We start from the raw sequence: 23,510 nt of genomic DNA, 5'->3' as shown, positions 1-23,510 counted from the left end.
TAAAAAAAAGTGGTATTTTCTCTTTAAATCGCACTATTTTGCGGTAATAGAATAGAAATAAAGGGTACAGCATTATCCTTTACACGCAAATAATTTGTCCTCGGCAGTAAAAACGTTTAAATAATGGGTTCGCCTGCGCCGCACCCATTATTTACGTTTTACTGCCTCGACACATTATTTGCGTGTAAAGGATAATGCATTACCCTTTATTTCTTAAGTCTGGTGACCTGTATTTGAAACATTCTTTTTCAATCAACAAGATATTGTCCTAGCCAAAGCAGTTTCAAGTTCAATACTAAGCTGATAGTCACATTGTCATATATTGATCAGACAACAACCCGGCATGGAGACAAATTAATAGATATTCTTTGAAACAATAATAATGTCACCTGTTCATAACTTGACATGCCCATTTTATGTTTGTAGCTTGTCATTTGACAGAAAGTCTCCAACAAACCCCTCCGTTAATTGGGTTTGTACTTATTGTCAATGCTATAATTGTGTTATCAAAGCAAATTAAATCATAGCCAAGTTGGATATTATTGAGTGGAAGGAAAGGTCAATATATTTGGTGCAATATGTGGGGTGTACCACACCATCCTACGTGACGCTAAATAATGATCTCAAAAATATCGTATCTAAACAGTATCGGTCGCTTAAGATGCAAAATTGCGCGCATGCAGGCGTATCCGTCAATTACACAACCATACGGCTCGTATTGAGCAAAGGTATTTGATAAAGTGCAACAACTACGCAGGGGCTATTATTCGTGCAGTAAGATTACAAATCTGTGCAGTGGTAATTGAAAATCCGTGCTTAAAAATATGCAGCAAACATGCTTAGTTCCATGCCCTAGATACACTCTTGTATAAAAGACTATACTGAAATTAAGTTCTCCCTGGTCGAAGGTATACGGGAATTTTCCACGGTTTGGGGGTACATTTTTAGCAATTTTAGTATATCGATGGGTAGATTTTCAGTGATTGTACAAATGTGCCCAGTTGGGCGCATTTGGGCATATGTGCCACTTTTTTAGAAATTTTAATAGAATATAGTGCAGTTAGTAAAAGAGCATTCATTTGTAGGATTAGAAATGATCATGTAACAATTGCTCAGTAAAATTTCAAATGTATACGATATGCAATATTTCGTTGACATGATTTTAATTTTAAAAAGAGTGTGTAATATTTGTCTTTTCTTTTAGGATGTTTTGAGTGACAAAGAAGGGACTATTTACCATGATATAATCATTGACATGTACATGTATTTAATTTTACAGCAGAATGTGAAATATTTATTTATCTTTTATTCTGTTTCAAGCGTGAAAAGAGAATCATTATACCTGTATCATGAGAAAACAGTAAAAACAATTATGTATTGTTGTGTAATCGATACATTCTTTTGATTTCACGAAGGAACTCTTGATAAACATGATGCTATCATTGATTTACATGTAGCCCCTTTAATCCTCTTTTGCCCTTTCGAATAACTAAACATATCTCGAGATTAAAACAAGGAAATTGAACAGAACAAACGGCATTTGAAAGCTGAAAGTTGATGTAAGCATCATGTCACAACAGTATTTTCTAATTGCCAAAGAAGGCGCTTTTCACTTACACAATTTTTTTAGACAGGCTGTAGAGAGAGTTAGCATCCGAGAGTCTGCGTGGCACATCTCTGTATACTGAAGGTAATCAATCCTGTTATATCACTACTTCGACGGCGAATTGGTAATTCGCTGTCGAAGTGACGTATAATCGGATTAACTACCATAGCAATAGATGAATACAATATTTGACTACATCGCCCCGCACTACAACGTTCACGTGGTACCTATGCATTGAGCCATATCTTTTTGATCACTCGCACCTGTAAGTATCTTTGAAAAGAGCTGTATTGTATTCAATTGCAGACATACACAGGTGATGAGTGCAACCTGCTTGTAGTGCAGGGCGATATAGTCAAAATTGAATTCTTCCATTTCTATGTAGTCCGATATACCAGTGTTTCCAATAGTAAGCGTAGCCAGCGGGTGTGGGGCGTGAGTAGAGTGACCCATGACAAAAAATGAAAGAGAAAAATTTCCCTTCTGACTAGAAATGAAAGAGAAAATCGGGGAGGCAAAGGAAAAGAAAAGATGCAAGGAGCCAGTTTTCGACAAAAATTCAGCCCGATTATGGGCCAAAATAGTGTAAAATACAAAATGTTTATACATTATTCCAATAAAGCCCTTTCCACACTAATCATAGGCCAAAATTGTGTCAAATAAAAATTTTTTTGTTCCAACAAAGCCTTTTTGAAGCTCGAAGACTTTAAAAGAACAGTGCATGTCTTACCCTAAAAAATGCATATATCCCACCGATAATACCGGGTCAAAATAATGCAACCGTCTTTGTGCCACCGCGATTAATTGTTGTGAAATTTTTGCGCCTCCCCCAAAGTTGGCTACCTCATGTTCACTTTATATATCACCTAAAAAGATAAATCAATCAAATTGATCAAAATTGGTAGGGCTAGCCTACTGACCATTAGCTAAGCTTCGAGAAATCTGACCGTGAGGCTTACTGACCGTGATCTATATTGAATTGTTTAAAAGTCTTGAAGAGATCGGACAAGATATGAAAGAATTACCTATTTAATTCAAGGCTGTATTTTAGAAAAAAAAATGATATTGGTTGTAGATAAACAATTTGAAGAAAAGAAATCTTGGATCAAAAAAATAATGGCAAATATGCATTTAAACATTTTATTCAAGCAGAAAAATTCATATGGAACAGATTGTGTCACATATTTGATCTCATTATATTAATTTTGGTATTTTAACGCCACAGCTATCACAAACCTTTTGAATTTTGACAATTGACCTCAGCGTTCTTGAAATAAATGAATTTTACGAAATTCTTTCATTTTCAAACCTTTCCACGGATTCAAATATCAATTGATGATCTGTATTCGGAATGCTAATCACTGCGCATCACCAGCGCATGAGGCGTCTATTGTCATTGATAGATATTTGACTCCGTGGAACGGATTGAAAATTAGGTAGCTTCGTAAAATTCTTTTGTTACAAACACGGAGCGGTTTATTTATTTTTTTATTTTTTTTTTTCCATTCAACATAATAAAGTTTGGTTTAATTTGTCACATTAACGATAAGTCAAGCATTTTGGGATTATTAACCCAAATACACAGCATACAGAAAACTAGTTCCTGAATGCTTTGTGTTGTATCATGTTGTGTGGTAACATTTTTGAACATACAAATAATTCTATGAGATCAAAGACTTACAATTGACCCTTTTTCGCTTACCTTTTTGAATATTTTTCTGAATAGTGTAAAATATGATTTTCATTATTTATTTATTTATTTATTTATTTATTTATCTTAATTTACTTTTTTATTATTTATAATTTATCTTATTCATCCTGATTTATTTATTTTTTGCTTGAGATTGATTGACTGATATGTTGCTTGATTGTTTAATTTATTATTTGCTTGCTTGATTAATTAATTGATTGATTGATCGATTGATTCAACATAATTGATAAAAGATAATTTTACAAGACTAAATGAGGGAAGTGTAATACGAATTAGTCATAAAGATATTGAATTCCTATGATATGGAATTAAAATCGTCTTTTCCAATTGTCTGAAAGGTTTGGATCTTGCTTCGTTACATTTCAAAACAACGTGTGTGCCATTTCGTTCAACTTGAGATATACAAAGCATTATTATTATTTCAAACCTCTCCGAGAACTAATTCATTCAAGCAGTTTTATTATTTGAATACTATCCAATTCAATTTGAGCAAACAATAATATGCAATTTGATAAGCTGTCGCAAAATTGACATTATTAGCTTGTGAATATTTTAATTAATATCTCAGTTTTGATAACACTACTTTGGCATTTATATCTGTTTGAATTGATTAAATAATATTTAAACCCCAATGAAGCTATGTTTTAATAAAATTCATAAATCTTTATAGCAAAAGGTTAAGACTGAGTTTTATATTGTCTTCTACTCAAGTAATTACTAAAGTATTCTGCAGCAAAACTTAAACGAGATATGTCGCATTTTGAATTCAATCTAGTTTGTGGATTGAAAAATATGAATTTCCACAGATGTTTGTATTTTGTTGAAGACAAAAATATCAATAATTATGTAGGCCAAGGCCTTTATACTGTATAATTTTACCAATTTTTGTGGAAAAGTTAGCCCAGTTGTATATTAACTAAACATCTCAAAAAAGTAACTAACCCCCTTAAATATTTTTTTTTTTTCCTTTTTTTCCTTTTTTTTTTTTCCGGTGTACATTTTACAATCATAGTTTACTCAGATAAATACAGAAATTTCATTTTTATACACCAGGTTTTTTTAAATATTAAACAATACATAAACAATACCAGCGCGCACACACACTCTCACATACATATTTATATAGCATTTGAATGGTCTAGCTTTTACAATAAGAACAAAATGTTTAGTTGAAAAGTCCCTTCCAAACCTGCCATTTGGAAGGGACTTATTATTATAGATATTATCAAAAATATTTTTGCGTTAAAATACCAAACTAATTCAGTTCCCGGCGATACAGTTCTTTCAGGGACACCCTGTATGAAAATTGTAAGATTTAGGAAACAAGAAGAATGGTTTTGATAACATTTATTGATTTCATGTTGCTTGTAAAACAAAATGTTCGAGAAAATTATATTTTCTTTCATTTTTCTTTGAATATATGATTTTTACAACATTACAAAATGATCGGATAGATTTTTGTGGGACCTGGGATCACATCATCAGACACACACTAAATTGCATTCTGAATATGAGGAATGTCCTCCTGATATCAACTAATTTAGATTTTGTTTTAAATTCGCGATAAAATACAAATAGTATGGTAAATTATTTAAAATTAAAATATTTTTGAAATTTAACCCAAAATATGCTGTGCAAACGCCGCTATTCAATCCCTTAAAATTGATCAAAGAAAAAATTCGCGCGGTCTACGGGGAAAACCAGTTTAGTCCCGGGCATTTTAGCCTTACACGCTGAGCTTTTATGTGTTATTTAATACCAACATGAAACGCTACCGTTAACTTTCCTATATAACTTGTCACCCCATTTAACCTTCAAGTATCATGTCATTTCTTTTTTAATTGTTTTGACTCATTATAGCAAACGAATAAAAAAATCCCGAATTGACAAAAGTCAGTGTCAAATAAAACGGTCCATTGACCAAGCAGAAATGCCATCCTGTGTGTGGTGGAAAGTAGCGTTTGTCAATGGCTGCCTTGGTGTAATTTTGAGTTGGTTTCTATTTTTTCCTTCTGAATTTTATTCTCTTTCGTTAACTTTGTGTCAATTTATTCAGGAAGATCAACACAACTAATAGGTCTGCATAGTTACATGGGTTCCTCGGTACACTAACAAATATTTAAAATATTTGACACTAAATATCAAAAAAATTAGAAGAAATTCTTTGTTGTTAGTTTTAATCTTAATGATGACTGATTCTTGCGGCAGCCTCTCTGTCCCAACCTTCCACCCTTTCCTTTCCCCTTCCTTTCCTCTCTCTGTATTCGTTCTTCCCTCTGTATTCTTTCCTCTATCCTTCCCCCTCTCTCATTCTGTTCTGGTTCTTCTGTTTTTTGCCACATAAGAAAAAGAGCCAAAAGGCAACAATTTCATTTACGGTTCAGTATCACACAAGTCTTTATTCACTTCCTCAATGATTAGAACGAACAGGTAGTCGATTGCTTAGAACTGCTTCTGTTGTTGTTTTTAGGGCAAGTGTATTGAAATGTGTCTCGTAGTTCATAATTATATGAAATTATTGTTTAAGTATGCAAGAATCTAACATGAACTTGGTAATAGTGCTTGTGTATGTAGCCGGGTTTGGTGGACTTGGAGTAACACACGTTCACGGTATGTATCTGTTGTTAAGTATTTATCCGGCTTGATACCTATAGCTCCATTGTCACTGCGTAACTATAATGTTTCCGAAAGAAAAAGTGTGCTTCCAATTTAGACATAGCGCACGGTTGTTTGATGTGATCAAAACGATATATGATGTGCAATTCTATAAACCTGAATAATACCAATAGCTATTACGCCAGTAAAATGTATATGTACATATAATTGCAATTTTTGACATAGGTTTTCGTTTCTATGTCAAATCATTCATCTTTTTCTGGGTTTTTTTTGTGTGCAAATTGAGGGCGCTATTTACATATAATATATAATATTATTTAAAATATTATTTTAATAATATTATAATAAATAATATTATAATAATTATAATTATAATATTATTTTAAATATTATTTTAAAGTTAAATTAGCCAAATAATATGAGTTATACCTTACATTTCATGATAAAGTTGTTGTTTTTTGTGAAAATTCACTTGTCATTATGTTCTAATACATTATACGTATATAAGTTTCTAACGTTTGTAAAGATGCAAACAAGATTTGAGACAAATAGCGCCATCATTGTTAAACTTTTCTTTAACATTTTAAAGAAAAGTTTAACAATGATTTTGCATGTTTTTACATGCCATCAAACAGCCGTGAGCGGATAATACATTTAATTTTTGAAACTTTGATATGAGTTGTGAGAAGTTGTTAACCAAACAAACACAAATCGTTTTAATAACATTTTTAAAAGAGTGAACAAAGAAAAACAGAAATAAATTAATCTACAGTTGTATATTAAGGTTATACAGTGTTTAATAACATTTCAAACCGTTTTTTAAAAGTTGACACAAAACATATTTAAGTATCAATGGAATACGTCGAATTGACGAAGGTTCCTTTAGTATTAAGCAATATATAATCGCTGTTGGAAATTAAAACATACTTTCTTAAGGCCTCGGATAGCAAAGTTTGGACAGTATTTTGAGGGACCTGAGATAGAACATCAGACACACATACGAGGTATGTCCTTTTTTTTGAAATTCGCGATATAATACAAATTTTGTGACAAATTATACCAAAAAATATGTATTTTTTAAAAAAAATTAAAAAATTTTGATCTTTCATATTAAAGATAATACATTTTTCAAAAAGACATCAAATTTGTTAGGTGTTTTGAGATAAAAATGTATAATTATCTTCAATACGAAATGTCAAAATTATCTCATTTTCCCGAAAAAAAATATGCACATTAAAACCTTGAGATCTCCTTTATAGAACCCGAACCATTTTTGTGTGTCATTTTTAGTTGTCTCAAAAATTTGAGTGCAAACACCGCTAGGTCATGCTCCCCTTCGATCCGAACAGAGTTTTTCTGCTATTCTTATTATACCCCGGCTGGGAATATGGAAACATGCCATTTACATTTAAAAATAATTATGTTTTAATAATTAGTGGAGACTTCACCATCACCCTATTTGTCTAACCCACAGGCCAGTGTCAATATCCATTAGGAATGGAAGATGGTACGATAACGAGAGAACAATTGTCCACACCTGCCTCTTCGTATGCGCAATTGGATGGTAATGTGTATGGTGTTAATCAATCTCGCTTAAATGGAGACTTAGCCTGGATACCAACCCATGATACCGATGTTACCATGCGTTATATCCAAGTAAATTTCACCCAAACAGTCAATGTCACTGGCATAGCGACACAGGGCTATGATTTTCCTAGTAAATCAAATACGGAACTTGATATTCCAATTTTGCTGAAACATTTACAATAAAATTTGTAGTTGAAGAGTCATCCTGGATGAGCATTACAAATAGCGACAATGAGAAAGTAAGTAAGACAGAGGTAACAAAAATAGATTGCCAATATATTTTGCAAGCCCTAATGCCTTCCTTTCTTGTGCTTCAAAATTTACAACAATGGCTCTTACACTGCAAAATCAGTGTTTAGAAAGTGATGGCAAGAATGTTTTTAGAAACGTTATGTTTAGAATATGGATGTCAGGTATTTAGAAATTAAACACCATCACTGACCAATGTTCAGAAATTTGACACATGATGTTTAGCTTCTTAGCATGATGGCAAAATTGTGTTTAGAAAAACGTTTAATCGCTAAACACTGTTTATGCAGTGTATCGATATAAACCTTGGATATAAAATGAAAATATTTTTGAAAATGTTTTTCTGTTTCTCCCTTTCTCCAGTTTTGATAGTTACGTCAGAGCTAAGCGATTCATTAGATTAACATTGCAGGTGTACCCAGCAAACACAAAAACGTTTTAAAAACGTTTTAAATCTTGGCTTTTGGTTTAGGTAAAACGTTTTAATAACATTAAAATGTCGGGTTATATAAAGGTCATGATAACGTTTTAAATCGTTTTGTATGAAAACACACTACAACAATATTTTTAAATGTTTTCAAAAAATGTTATTGTGAACTATTTTTGCAAACATTTTTGCCAAATATTGTGTCAATACTTAAATAACATTATGTTAAAATATTTGAACCCAGCAAACACAGAAATGTTCTTAAAATGTTTTTTTTTTTTCAAAACCGTTTAATAACATTTAAATGTCGGGTTACATAAAGGTCATGAAAACGTTTTTAAAACGTTATTGAAAATATTTTGGCAAACATTTTTCGCAAAATATTTTTTCAACCCCAAAATAACATTCTGTTTAGAATGTTTTGTATCAAGTTTTCAAGAATGTTTTTGGACCGTTATTAAAACGTTTTTATACCCTTTATATAACCCGACATTTAAACGTTTTCTGTAAAACATTTTTGTTTGCTGAGCAAAAGATTATCAAAAAATGTTTTTAAGGTTATGAAAACGTTTTATACTCTTAATATACCCTTTATATAACCCGACATTTAAACGTTTTCTGACAACCATTTATAACCTTTTGCGAATGATGTCGAAAACGTTTTGTGTTTGCTGGGTCTCTACATTCCATTTTTTTAAGATTTTCATCCTTCTATTTATAACCTATAGATATTTACAGGAAATTCGAATGACTCCACTGTGAATCGTGAAAACTTTTTCAATACTGTAGAACTCAACCTTTTGAGAATTTATTTACAAACGTGTGACAGCGAAGGATGTGCACTTCGCTTTGAGCTGTACGGACAAAATGAATGCGATAGTAAGTGTTTCTATCAAATAAAATACCTGTTTTATCGTCATCGTCATTATTATTATTATTAAATAATACCCCTATCTAATCTGCTTCTTCCTTTTCTTTTCTCCTCCTCTTTCTTCTTTATCCTCCGCTTCCTGTTTCTCAACTTTTGTTTGCAAGGGCCTCCAAATTGCGGCAAGCGCACATCAGATTCAGATACACAATTGACATAATTAAACTATTGTCGTCGTCTTTATGTATTTGATTCTCTCGTTCACAGAGCCGCTTGATACTACTACTATTTCATCAGTCACTTTAGATGCGACAGACTTTAGTAGCCTTACAACTTCACAAGCCACTTTAGGTGCGACAACTAAGAGTAGCCTTACTACAACTTCGCAAGTGCCAGAGATGACAACAGATGTTTTACCTGATCAAACTAATATAATAAATAGATCGACAGTATCGGATGGTAGGTGTTAAACCAAACTGATATTAGATATATTAGATATTAAATACCATATTAGCAACATTTTGTACTGACTACTGCATGAGTATGTGAAACATAAACATGCATTATTGTCAGTAAACATGTAGACTACCCCGTAGTCCACTTGCCCATTGTGCATACTCTGGATATTGTATTTAAGCTTAAAACTCTGATTTATTTAATGTGTGCACAATTGATAGATTTTCACATCTGATCTGTCACCCTACTCCCTCTGTTTGTTAGCTTCCCAGGTGGACTACTGACATTGCCTTGCGGTTAAGATTTTTAACACGGGACTCTATGGAGAGTTAGGCCAATTTCTGGCCTAACTAAAATTGGGCATGATGTAATGCATCTTTAAATGGATCTGCCTTGTGATTGGTCGCCCATACCTCGCTATGGTTTAAATCGTCTGGGCCCGCGCCATTACCATTAACTACACCGTAAACAACTGTCTGTGGTATTTGCGGCGCTTTTGTGTTGACGCGAAAGTTAATCTCTCATCAAACATCTAGCGCGTACTTGTGGTTAATGGACTGATAAACAAGTATGCTTGACAGTGTGTTTTTAGAGAGCAAAGTCCAGGGGGCAAAGTTCTGCTTACAATTCAAAGTTCATAGTCGAAATTTCGGGGTTCGCTATCAATAAACTGGTAGATTCCAAAATCAGAATTGTTCAGTATTAAAGTGAGCCGTTATAATTATGCAAGATAATGTTGCATTCAATTACTTTTATTGTCACTAATCGTCTGATATTTTTAACTCGCTATGACCATTTTACTATTGAATACTTTAATTTTAATAAACATCAGTATAATTTTGAGTTCAACGAAATGGGTTCATCATGACTAATAATAACATATTTTTAATAAAATTCGACTATGGCATAGTCTAGTAAACATGGTAAATGCAGGTGAATCTGGATTATGGAACACCCAATCCGCTAGAAAAAAGACAAACAGATTGCTAATTACATTCAAGAAAATGATATTGACCAGTTGATGCATGCATACTGTCTGAAACCTGATTTTCCCTGAAGGATTGCTTCCAAAGATCCTAAAGAAAGAAACAACAACGATCCTATTATTTTTAGTATATTTGGAAAGAAAACTCCAGTGACGAATATGCGTATCAACAATTATACCAACTAAATGTACTCGTAGTTTTTATATAAGATTGCATCAAATGTAGATAATTCCTGAGACTAGTCTAATTCAAACATCATTTAATATTTTATTTTAATTAGAGGCCTAACAGTACATTTATTAATCAAAAAGCATATGACTCTAATACACGTTGTTCCTTTAAACAAGACATATTTTGCTTAATGAACAATGTTGATTTTATTTTGTAGATCACGTTACTGCAAGTGAGTCGGATATACATGTAACAAAAACATCCCAAGTCGCGTCCACGAAATATGCAATAACTCCAGTGGTACCTTCTACTGGTAGCAGCATAGGTATGCATCGTTGATTTCATACACTCTTTGAAAGCGAGAACCAATCAGAACATGCGTTAGAAAAATCAAAAACATACATTGATTGTGAGTAATGCACGGGTGCTTACTCCGCGTGCAACTCGCAGTGCTTTCATTGTTCTTGCGGGTTGATGCATATTTTATATATTTGCTTGTATTTTCCAACACTGTTAGTGACTTATTAAATTGCAAAAATCGTGTATGAAATGAGTTAATAAATGGGTATTACTTTTTGCTCGTAAAATTGTACAAAATAATGCACTTGTACTTAGATTTTGATGCGTCTAATGCACTCCCCCTTCGGGGCTCATGCATTAGACGCGTCAAAATCTAAGCACGCGTGGTTGAACGATCAAAGCCACTCCTCACAGAGTGTCATGCTGGTGTTTCAATTCCTTTTGATAAATAAGAAATTGATTACCCCTTGTGCACTTTAGATATATTTTGGCTCACAAAATCCAAAAACAAAACATCTTTCAGCCCTAATATATTTGCACAGGGGGTTCCTATACTACAATGTGGGGTTTCCACTAATATCTATCTATACATTTTGAAATAGAAAATGGGGAAGATGGAACACCCCGTGATAAATTTGTGACCATTTTGCATTTTTCCTCAAAAAATAATAACACACTGGTAGCAAAGGTTGTATATATTACAGGAGCAAGGAATCCAGTTACTACACTGTAATTTCAGTGACTCTATTCAATCGGTACGTTATTTATGATAAGAAAAGAGGTACCGCTAGAATGTACCTCATTTCTTAACATATATAATGAACCACTTGTCTTGAATCACTGAAATTTCAGTGAAGTAATTGGACTCCTTGCCCCTATAATATACATAACTTTTGTTGCCAGTGTGTAGTAATTATTTGAGAAACAACTGCAACAAGTTTTCTTTTTATGGTTCAGGCGTAGAGGCGACCTTTGAAATTAAAGTAAAAACGCGTTTAAATAATGTCAAAAGATTTGTCGCTGTATTTATTTGGTTTGACGTCATTAATAAGTAGAAACACTCGTATCACACTAGTAATCAGGTATTAAGTCAAAAGGCAAAGGCACTATAATGGTATTCATATGATAATAGTCCTACTTATAGATATCATCATTAGCTATAATAACAAGTGTCCTTCAACAATACACAAAAGTACTTGTAGAATAAAATATTCTTATATTATCTTACTATAAATAGGGGAATGTTGTATGTGTGTATGTATCTATGTGGTTTATGTAAAAGGCTCCGTCAGTTTCGATCCAAATGTCGCCAAATTCATACGGGAGATCGAAGAATATACGGGAAATTGCCTCGACTTTATTTGGTTGAAATAGGTCAAGAATTGGCTGCAAAAACAGAGAAAATATGGGTAAAAGCGGGGTTTTTGTTATGAAAATCAGTTACCAGCCTGCGCGTCACTGCAGCTGGCAGGCAGCGCGTCGGCGCGCGAGCGTAATGCGCACTACGCCAATGCGTGCGTAAACGGCGCAGAGCCACGCGACTTGCGAGCCAGAGACCAGTGGACATGATAATACAGAAAGAAGGAAAAATAAATAAAAATTAAAGGGTAAAAAGGTACATGGACGGGTCACGGGATTATGATAACGATGAACACGTCCGCATACACGCTCTGAGAGGACGTATACGGGAATAATATGTGTGTTGTATAAACAAAATGAAGCGGTAGACCTACTATAAAGAAAAATGAAATTAAAATGACAAAAGAGGTACGAGTAATTAGGCCAACGGGTTAAATTAACTAAATGAAACGGGAACGAAACAAAGAAGGAAAGAAACTAATCAGGAAATGTAAGAAAAAAAAAAGAAGCTATAATAATGATAACAGAATTAAATAAAAACATGGAAACGGGAAATCACAAGCAGCAAATAAAAAATGAAGCTAAAAGGGAAATGTAACAAATAACAGATTTAGAAAAAAAAATGGGAACGGGTTTAAATAAATAAATAACATGGAAACGGAAAATCAAAATGTATCTATTCGATGATTCTACCTGTCCAATAATTCTTCCTGTTATAGTGAACGCTCCCATTTACTCATCTAGCGGGGACCCGCGCGAAGCGCGGGTATCCCGCTAGTCTTACTATAAATAGGGGAATGTTGTATGTATGTATGTATGTATCTATGTGGTTCATGTAAAAGGCTCCGTCAGTTTCGATCCAAATGTCGCCAAATTCATACGGGAGATCGAGGAATATACGGGAAATTGCCTCGACTTTATTTGGTTGAAATCGGTCAAGAATTGGCTGCAAAAACAGTGAAAATATGGGTAAAATCGAGGTTTTTGTTATGAAAATCGGTTACCAGCCTGCGCGTCACTGCAGCTGGCAGGCAGCTCGTCGGCGCGCGAGCGTAATGCGCACTACGCCAATGCGCGCGTAAACGGCGCAGAGCCACGCGACTTGCGTGCCAGAGACCAGTGGACATGATAATACAGAAAGAAGGAAAAATAAATAAAAATTAAAGGACAAAAAGGTACATGGACGGGTCACGGGATTATGATAAAGATGAACACGTTCGCATACACGCTATGAGAGGACGTATAGGCCTACGGGAAAAATATGTGTGTTGTATAAACAAAATGAAGCGGTAGACCTACTATAAAGAAAAAAAATGAAATTAAAATGACAAAAGAGGTACGAGTAATTAGGCCAACGGGTTAAATTAACTAAATGAAACAGAAACGAAACAAAGAAGGAAAGAAACTAATCAGGAAATGTAAAAAAAAAAAAGAAGCTATAATAATGATAACAGAATTAAATAAAAAACATGGAAACGGGCAATCACCAGCAGCAAATAAAAAATGAATCTAAAAGGGAAATGTAACAAATAACAGATTTGAAAAAAAAAAATGGGAACGGGTTTAAATAAATAAATAACATGGAAACGGAAAATCAAAATGTATCTTTTCGATGATTCTACCTGTCCAGTAATTCTTCCTGTTTAAATAGTGAACGCTCCCATTTACTCATCTAGCGGGGACCCGCGCGAAGTGCGGGTATCCCGCTAGTTTATAAATAAAATGGAAAGATACAACGATATGTCAATGCGAATGTGTCAAATTCCCTTGTGGAACTGTTTCGGGAAAAAAAACTTTTGATTAAAATAAAAGGTTTACATTTTCAGGGTTTTTTTTCACTAAACGAAGCAACTTTTTATGAGGTCTCTATAGTTCTAAGAATGAGGACATTTTAGTCACCCTGTATAAAGTGAAATTATGGATTTTATTTATTTGTTTGAATGTTCGCTGTGATGAATTACGCTTGGGTGCTAAGTGGACCAGAGAAAACTCAAAGAAAATGCTAAAACCAGGTCAAAAAACTTGTCATTATAAGTATGTGGATGCGACCTAAATATGAAATATATGGACAGATAAGAGAGAAACAGGTTTGAAGATGTACAGATCACGAAATAGATGGTCACTAAAAATAAATTAAAATGATAGGTTTTATGGTTAAAATTTGGGTCAAGAGCAACTGTCACAGAGGATATGCTTGAAATGCGTAAATAATATGTATACGATTCTTATCACTTTTGTTTCTGTTTTGCGTAGCTATAATTGCAGGAGGTGCAGCAGGTGCCCTCATCGTAATAATCCTAGTGATATGCATAGCTGCAATATGTTGGCGTAAACGGTAAGTTAATGTAAAACATTGTGTTTTAGCAATAGTTTCTTGCAGTTAGACATGTCTTCGACAATGAAAAACATACAAAATAGAGCCATGTGTCTTGCACGAAAACACAATATAAGACATGTAAGGTACCACGGTTGTCTGATGTAATGTAAAACTGTGTAATTTTTAAGTAAAGTTGAACATTGATGGCGCTGTTTATCTCAAATCATGTTTACTTCTTTACAAGAGGTAGACACTCGTAAAATGGTATTAAAACATCAGAAACAATACTAAAAAATGGCAAGGAAATTTAAAAAAAACTTTTTATCATGAAATATAAGGAATAAGTCATATTATTTTGCTAATTTAAATTTAAAATATACTTAAGTAGCGCCCTCAGTTTGTACACAAATGTATATAGTTTATAGAATAACAATTCCCACAAAAAGCAGGGGAAATGAATAATTTGAAAACATGACAAAATTATAACTGTTGGTATTGGCCCGGTCTAGAATTGAAAAGTAATTAACGTTTTTTGTTAGAAAAATTAATAAAATCACGTGAATCGTGCTGTGAACCCGGCTGTGAAGATGGCTTTGAGACACCTTCACCATATACGACAGGTCTGAACTGTGTGATATGTCATTGAAGCCACTTTTAAGACATGTCTTGATTTTGTGTCTTCGAGTTAGACACGACTTACTGCAAGATATATTTCAATTGGGCATGGGTGTTTTAGATTCTTTCTCCAGCCAGCCAAGACTCATTCTTCTACAGGAAGTATTTTTAAATTTCTATTGTAGAAGACATCTTTGCAAAACGTTATTTCCCACAGCTTCCCAAGGCATCATTATTAATTTCCGTATTTATAATTTTTTACAGAGGAGAACAGGTAAAATTATGACATAACTCGTAATTTAGGAAATTACAAAAAGTTAACTTTCCATATCAGTAGTAAACCTTCCTCACCATTCTTTCCATATAAGGTTGAAGTGATGGCGACTGTCGTCGAACAGATACTGATGATTAAATGATAATGTTCATGATATATTTTACCATACAGGCTGTATATCAAATTGTTTGATTGCCACCCATTAGTTTTATGTTTATTGACAAGCCTGCTGCTTCCAACTGTAATATTGGATCCTCTTGAAATGACCATAATAGTCTTCATAATGTCTACTTTTAGCACCTTTAATGTTGCATTTTGAAGTGACAGTCTTGTCCTTAATCAGTGAGAACTGATAAGTACCAATCATTTTGATACAGTCTGTACGTGCAATACACAACTATGATGATATTCACACTACAATCTTGGAAATAAGTACTTGGAACGCTAGGCACACTCTGCCGTAAATTCCGTGCAGAATTTCTAATGATCATGGAAATGACGTATATTGTGCTTGGGAACAAACATGACATCTACAACAATGATTTACCCTTCCCCCTCCCCATCAATCAATGTTGGACACATTGGGAAACCGCTGAAGACATTGGCATTTCTCAACATTGCATGGGAAAAGGGGTGACAGTTTTCCGTTATTTACATGCAAGCGTTCCAAAACTTATTTCCAAGATTGTAGTTTTAATCAATAAGAACTGATAAGTACCAATCATTTTGATACAGCCTGTACGTGCAATACTAACGACTATGATGATAAAACACTGTAGTTTTAAACTTGCTGCTTTATGTATAAAGATGGCTCAATGAAAGCTTCGATGGTTTGTTTTATTGACATTTCACAGGTCAAGAAAACCCAGAACAGAGAGTAGGCAAGTGTTACAATTCGATGGAACATATGAATTGACAGTCAATGGCGTTGATTACCCTACACCATTAAATCAACAAGTTACCTATGAAAACACTAGTAACGATGCACTTAGTGGCCATGTGAATCAAGGTAACGGTCATATTTATAACGACGTTGAAGATGGCGACAGGCTGCCACAAGATACAAATAACTGTACTTACGAGAACAGATTGTCAAATAATGGTATTTATTCACAAGATGTTACACAAATGTATGTCACTGAAGATCATTTGCAAGAACATCAAAGTCATGAAAACCGTGATGTTAAGACGCCGTTATATGCTGAGGTTCAAAAGAAGGATGCGATCGGAGGTCCGAAACGAGCTATCCGACAGAGTCCAAACGATAACAGTAAAGATATGTATGCACAAGTGATGAAGAAAACTCCAAAAACTAAGGCAAATGTGAGAAGCGATCTGGGTGAGGAAGGATGGGTTGATAATTCTATTTATAACACTTGATAGTAGAGTTTCACATGTGCTCCAAAAATGCTCACAATACAACAGCATTCAAGTAATTACAGATTGCTTTTACAAAACCAATATATTGTGGTGAATAGATGGTAATAACTCACCAGCTGACGTTTCATCCAGGGCTGTCAACTCTCACGCATTGGCCGTGAGTCTCACGCATTGGGTCACTTTCTCACGGTCTCACGCCAAGGTAGTATAATCTCACGCCAAGGTAGTAAAGCTCACACAAAAAGCTGGAAAATGAGTAAAATCTCACGCATCGTCATGAATAATTTGTTGCTCCTACCCCCCCCCGCTTTTCACATTCTCGAGCGCCGTGGCTCAAATAATCATGGTACAAAATGAACATTGGAGTCGGCAAATCCCGGTACGTCTCTGTCTCACGCCAAGCAATTCCAAAAAGTTGACAGCCCTGGTTTCATCCGTCTTGTTCATTCGGATTTCTTCAGAGTTGTGATGAAGCTCTGCTACTGTACGACCTAGTGTTGCCAGTCCTAGAGTCGCTTTGTAGCAGAGGGTTGTAGAGATTGCCCAGGTTGTAGGTGCCCTCGTCTCGGTTCATGGTGTTACTCATTCCTCTCCTCCTGATCCAAACTGATTCCTTTATCCATCGCTTTTAGCGATAATCAACAAAGATGGTGTTGAAGACTTGACAAACCATCTCAATCAGATCGACCCAACAAAAAGTATCAAATTCACCTATGACCAAGAAGAACAAGGTCAGATCCCCTTTCTTGATACCCTAATTGTGCGTAAGGAGGATGGCTCAGTGAAGTTATTAGTGTACAGGAAAAAAATCACATACGGACCAATATCTCAATTTCACTTCACACCACCCTCTCCACCAAAAGTTGGTAGTGGTTCGCACTCTACTGGACAGAAAGGATAAGATAGTAAGAGAAGAAAAAGACAGAGAGCAGGAAGAAAATAAAATTACGACAGCTCTGAAAAATTGTGGATATCCGGATTGGACAATCGAAAAGGTCAAAGATCAGATGGAAAAGAAACCAACAAAGAAACCAACTAAGAAGCACAACAACACCGACACTCCAAAGAAAAGAAACCTTGCAGTCATACCATACGTGCAGGGTTTGTCAGAAAGAATTCAAAGAATCTACAAAAAATATGACATTACCACGGCCATGAAACCACATACAACTCTGAGACGTACACCCAAAAGATAAAAGGGAAGTTGTGGATACAGCCAACTGTGTGTATGAAATCCCTTGTAGTGGCTGTAAGTCCACTTATATAGGTGAAACACAGGGGCGTAACCAGACCTGACCTTCCGGGGGGGCAAGATTATAAAATTTCCCAATTTCTGAAAAAAAAAAATCGTAGTATTTATGTGCGAGCGGCTTGCCGCGAAGCATTAAACTGGTGGTGTCCAGGGGCCCGCCTTAGGGCCCCTGGTGGGGTGCAGGGGCAAAGCCCCGCTGGGGGTCAAGGGGGCGGAGCCCCCTGAAGCTCCTGGTTTTTGGCATATTAGAAGCTAAAAAATCAGTGTTTCAGACAACAAATTTCACAATGAAAGTAGTAGGACCCTATAGATCTTCTTCCCTCTTTCTTTCCCCTTTCTCTTCTCCCTTTCCCGTTTCTCTTCTCCCCTCCCTTTTTTCTTCCCTCTTTTTCTTTCCCTCTTTTTCTCCCCTTTCTCTTCCCCTTTTTTCCCTTCCCCTTCCCAATTTTTTGCTCTTCTTCCCAGTTTTTTTGTGCCCGGGCCGGGGGGCAGCTTGCCCCCCCGGCCACCCCACTGGTTACGCCACTGGTGAAACAGGTAGACAATTTGGCATTAGACTGTCTGAGCATAAAAAGGACGTGGACAGAGCTTGTTCTAGAAAATACACCAGATCAGAACGCAAAGTTTTTGAGAGCGAATAAATTAAGTCAGCTGTTGCTGACCATGCAGCAAGAAGCAATCATTTAATTAACTGGGAGGAGTCGAGAGTTATTGATAAGGAGGAAGTACGTATCAAGCGATGGATAAAGGAATGTATTTGGATCAGGAGGAGAGGAATGAGTAACACCATGAACCGAGACGAGGGCACCTACAACCTGAGCAATCTCTACAACCCTCTGCTACAAAGCGACTCTAGGACTGGCAACACTAGGTCGTACAGTAGCAGAGCTTCATCACAACTCTGAAGAAATCCGACTGAACAAGACGGATGAAACGTCAGCTGGTGAGTTATTACCATATATTTACCACAATATATTGGCTTTGTAAAAACAATCTGTAATTATTTGAACAATAACAAACCTGATGAATCTCTACAACAACATCATTCCTTTTGATCGTCTTACAAAGGATAAGACTGATGCAATTCTCCTGAATGATCAAATGATGTTTGTTTTAAGTTATGTTTAACAATATTGAAGAACCACATTGGTATTTAGTAGTGTAAAAGCACCTTATTGGGTGCACATTGGTGGTTTCGATCAAAAGTTATATAGAATGCAAACTGACTAACGAGGACGTGTTCTGGACACGATCCGTGCTACTTATACACACACGTAACCAAAGTATTGCAGCACCGAATAATTCAATAAGTCAATTTCACATTACGTATTAGATGTTCTTTGCATGAAATAAGTAAGAGCATGCTAATCAATGAGATGGACGGTGTCCACTGTGCTGACATCATGCGAGTAATGTGTGCTTACAATGGTGACAAGACGGAAAGCCGATTGAATGCAAAGACAAACTAAATTTAATCTACAAAATGTCCAGATGCCTATACAATGGTCGCCAAATTGGTGTCTGCAGGGTATCAGAAAAAAGGCGGTGGGATAAAGATTCGTGGATATGCCAGAGGGAAGAAAATACCAGCCTTACACCGTAAGGCGCCGTATGACCTTGAATAACACTAAAACATTGTCTTGTTTGTTCATTACGTGCTTATCATTATGTCCTTTATGGAGTAACCACGTGACCATATAATTGCAATTTAAATTCCTGAGTCTCTAACCCTGGCAAGACATCGTCCATCTTTGACTGTTACTTTCGTCCAAGCACCACTTCTGTGCAATCTTCGTTACCATTTACCCGATACTTTGCAGAAACTAATTAAATCATTTGGCGACTATAAAAAGGCGCCGGACATTTTGTGTTCTAAAGATTTTTCTTCTTTGCGTTCTACGAAATTCTATTATTCGCCATAGTATTTAGTAAAGCACTGGAATAAGCGCATGATGCCACCTCATGTGACACCTTCTATCCCATTGATTAGCATGATATTACTTATGCAAATAACATTGCCAGTTATATAAACTCCTCAACAAATAGAAGATCGGAATTAGTATCAATGTGCCGACACCAGAACAAGTTCAACCTCGCAAATTTCACCAAAGATATTACGTAAGTATTTCTCTCAAGTCCGCAATACCAATCTCATGTCGCCCTCTACGACAGACCAAGTTTATCTCTATCACGTCCGCATTAATAGGACGGTAAGAAGCGTATATCCCTCAGTTGTCTGATGATCGCATTAGTGTGAGACTCAGAGTTACAACTTTCGTTCCACAAGTTCTACTCGTATTATTAGTTCTGCTTTAATGCATCGAGCACTCTGCACGAAGATAGTCATCTTTCTCCAAGTATTTATTTATTTATTTATTTATTTATTTATTTATTTATTTATTTATTTATTTATTTATTTATTTATTTATTTATTTATTTATTTATTTATTTATTTATTTATTTATTTATTATATCAAACTTATTATTCCAATCATTGACTTTATGTATCACCGTATATCAAGATTGATATCACTTTACTCAGTATTGCTCGCTGGTAATCAGCGTCATGTTTTTGTCTATATTATACAGAATGTGTAAGTTATTCTGAATATTAGTATTTCTTATTTGATACGTCCCTTTGTTGCTTTGTGTATTTTGGGAGATGATTAGTATTGTTTATGATTTTTATACAGAATTTGACATGTTATTTTTTTTTAATTCTCGGCGAATCAGTGATAAATGTAAATGCAATCTAGCGCTTTGAGTGAACGCGCTCACGATCTGAAGATGGGCCCAGTGAAATACGCACTGACGTCACTGACTTACCGAGAGTTAAGGTGCTATTATATTTTTACATGTGGTGTGTTTCTTTGTCCCAGTGCATGTTTTTCAATAAAAAATTCTTGCGTGCATACCCTCTCCTTACAAGAATTACATTAATTATCTAGGCTTCGTCACACTAATACAAGTGGTAAACGTGGTATGGTGAATAGCAAGCTTGTTTGAAAAGTTCGTTTCATAAAATACAAAATCGGTGCACATAATGTAATACTATTATTACAAGATTAACTTGTAAGGTTGTGTAACAATTTTTTATGATGTGTTATTTCATTTATCTTATAACAAGAAAGGACACGGGGCAAACAGATTGTTTGTCCTTGGACCTAAGAAAAATAAAAAGTGCAAATTGTGAATGTAATATTTACCTGAGTGCAATATTTTTCTTATTATGCATGGTAGACAATAATGTATTATTTTCAGTGTGTTCTGTAAAAATCCTTTTTGGAGGGTCAAAATATTTTACATGTTCAGTGGCATATCAAGGTCTGCTGTCGTAGAAGGCAAACACCAAAATATCCCAGTGTGCATCATTTTAGTCTTGTGTTGTGACAATAATCAGTTGTACACTATTTATAGCAGATAAACGTGTAATTTTGTGTTTACAGCCTAGGCCAATTTTCAATTTTACACTATTTTTGCACAAAATAATGTAAAATTGTGCGTTTACCTGGCAAATTCATTTTAAATTTTACACTATTTGGGTGCAATTTTCTTTTAGGGGTTAGTGTTAGGGGTTGAAATTTTATTATGGGGCGGTTGAGATGCAAACCAACTCATTGAGGAATCATCCCCTAACACCCACAAATACAACACTGATTATACTTTGTTGAATACAAATACCACGAATTGAGTGTTTGGAGAGAACTGCTTTGACTTTCACACTATAAAATGAAGTCATAAAAGAAAAATATTATACTTGTGCAGTGAATACTTTTAAAGGTAAAGCAAACTGTGCAATAAATTGACCCTTCATACAGAAAAAGGTATAGCGTACCAGGAAGTTCAAGAGTTTAGTTCTATAGTTATTGTTACACAAATTCACGCTCCATTGACACTAAGTAGGCTACATACATGTACACTGCATGCATGGATGCTACTATACCAGAAAGAGTGCCTTTTGGATTTTCTGGAAAAATACCCTTTTTATGTGACCTATTATGTTTTTTGTTCAGTGAAATATTCGTAGTTGCCAGTTGAACATAATATCCGGTAATTCTTCGGTAAGGTGCCTAATTGCAGTCCCGCCACTTTCAGGAGTCATAACTAAAATACGAAACATGATTTCGAATTTTATTTTTTGCAGTTGTTTAGTATTGACGTTCCTTTTATATCTTAAAACATTAAAATATTAAAAGAAGTTCTTATTTTCGAGAAAAATGTTTATACAGGGTGTCACAAACCCCAAAACCCCATGTCCCGATTGGGGTCATCAAAACTTTGATGCTGATATCTTTGGTGGATAACTTCAACATCGTAAAAAACACCGGGAATGATAAGTTATTTATTGTAAAATATTGTAAAAAAAGTTATTGTAACAAATCTTTCATAGCCAGGAGTAAAAATAATTTCACCCTTTATGACTAAAATTTCCTGTCCCTCTATCTGCGTCATCTACCGTCACGAAAATTTACAAGCGCCTGGAGAAAAAGACTAATTTTGTAAGGTCATAATTTTGACCCAGAGAGCACAAGTCAATATGCAGTAAATTCATTTAGACATTTTCCCTCATGTTGGCGCAATAAACTAATCAAAACTATAACCATTTCTTCACTCATACGGGTGGGTACCTTTATTAATCATCATCTCCGAACGCTTCTGATACCTAAAATGTTCGCATTATTTATTTTACTTTTTTCAAAATTACAACAGTTGTACGTTTAATTCTATTCACCTCCTTTATTGACCATGTGTATGTTATAGTTTTACCACTAGGGTCGTAAGTTTGTTCATTTCGTAATATACCATCACGTCATATCCGTCACAATCCGTGACGGATATGACGTTCGGAGATGATTTTACAGCAGAATTTCCAATCATTGACATCATCTCCGTCACTCTACAGATAATGACCTGCTTTGACCTTAAAGCTGGTCAAATGGAAATGTAATGATATGTTGTATAATCTTGGATATACTCCCTTCTCTGTAGGTAAAAAACAAATGTTTAATGTGCGACACATTTTTGGTATCAGTTGAATTTCGATGCAATGGGAGTAGTGGCTGTACAAATAGACAAACTGAATTTAGAGAGTGACCGGAGGAATGACAGAGTACTGACACCTGATTACCTGATTATGGTCAATTAAAAATTCCCTATGACATCTACTATATTGCATGATTTGTCGTCTAAGTACACCCAGGAGGTGAAATGGGCAAAATTATAGATTTAAAGTAAAAGTGCACTTTGGAAATTAGGTGGAATTGAAAAGTGCACTTTGCTAGTTTAAGTGCACCTGTAAGGTGGAGAGCACGCGTTACTAGATTGTAATAAAGTGC

The 23,510-nt window shown here is 35.0% G+C and overlaps 1 protein-coding gene across 1 annotated transcript; it reads left to right on the top strand.

The window, feature by feature from the left end:
• The first annotated feature begins 7,709 nt into the window (after positions 1-7,709).
• On the top strand, positions 7,710-17,046 carry LOC140138447 (uncharacterized). Its single transcript, XM_072160339.1, has 6 exons — positions 7,710-7,759; positions 8,925-9,075; positions 9,332-9,523; positions 10,895-11,002; positions 14,590-14,671; positions 16,397-17,046. The coding sequence occupies exons 1-6, from the start codon at positions 7,730-7,732 to the stop codon at positions 16,920-16,922; spliced, it is 1,089 nt and encodes a 362-aa protein (XP_072016440.1). The 5' UTR covers positions 7,710-7,729; the 3' UTR covers positions 16,923-17,046.
• The last annotated feature ends 6,464 nt before the right edge of the window (positions 17,047-23,510 follow it).

This window comes from Amphiura filiformis, chromosome 17, assembly GCF_039555335.1.
Source record: "Amphiura filiformis chromosome 17, Afil_fr2py, whole genome shotgun sequence".
Classification (NCBI taxonomy): Eukaryota; Metazoa; Echinodermata; class Ophiuroidea; order Amphilepidida; family Amphiuridae; genus Amphiura; species Amphiura filiformis.
Note: the sequence above shows the minus strand (reverse complement) of the source record. Positions and strands in the feature narration are given on the sequence as shown.

Bases quoted from the DNA above. Each gene is read 5' to 3' on its own strand.
- LOC140138447 (XM_072160339.1), top strand. From the start codon at position 7,730: ATGAGCATTACAAATAGCGACAATGAGAAA. The intron at 9,076-9,331 runs GTAAGTGTTTCT...TCTCGTTCACAG, and splicing joins CGGACAAAATGAATGCGATA to AGCCGCTTGATACTACTACT. The intron at 14,672-16,396 runs GTAAGTTAATGT...GACATTTCACAG, and splicing joins GCAATATGTTGGCGTAAACG to GTCAAGAAAACCCAGAACAG.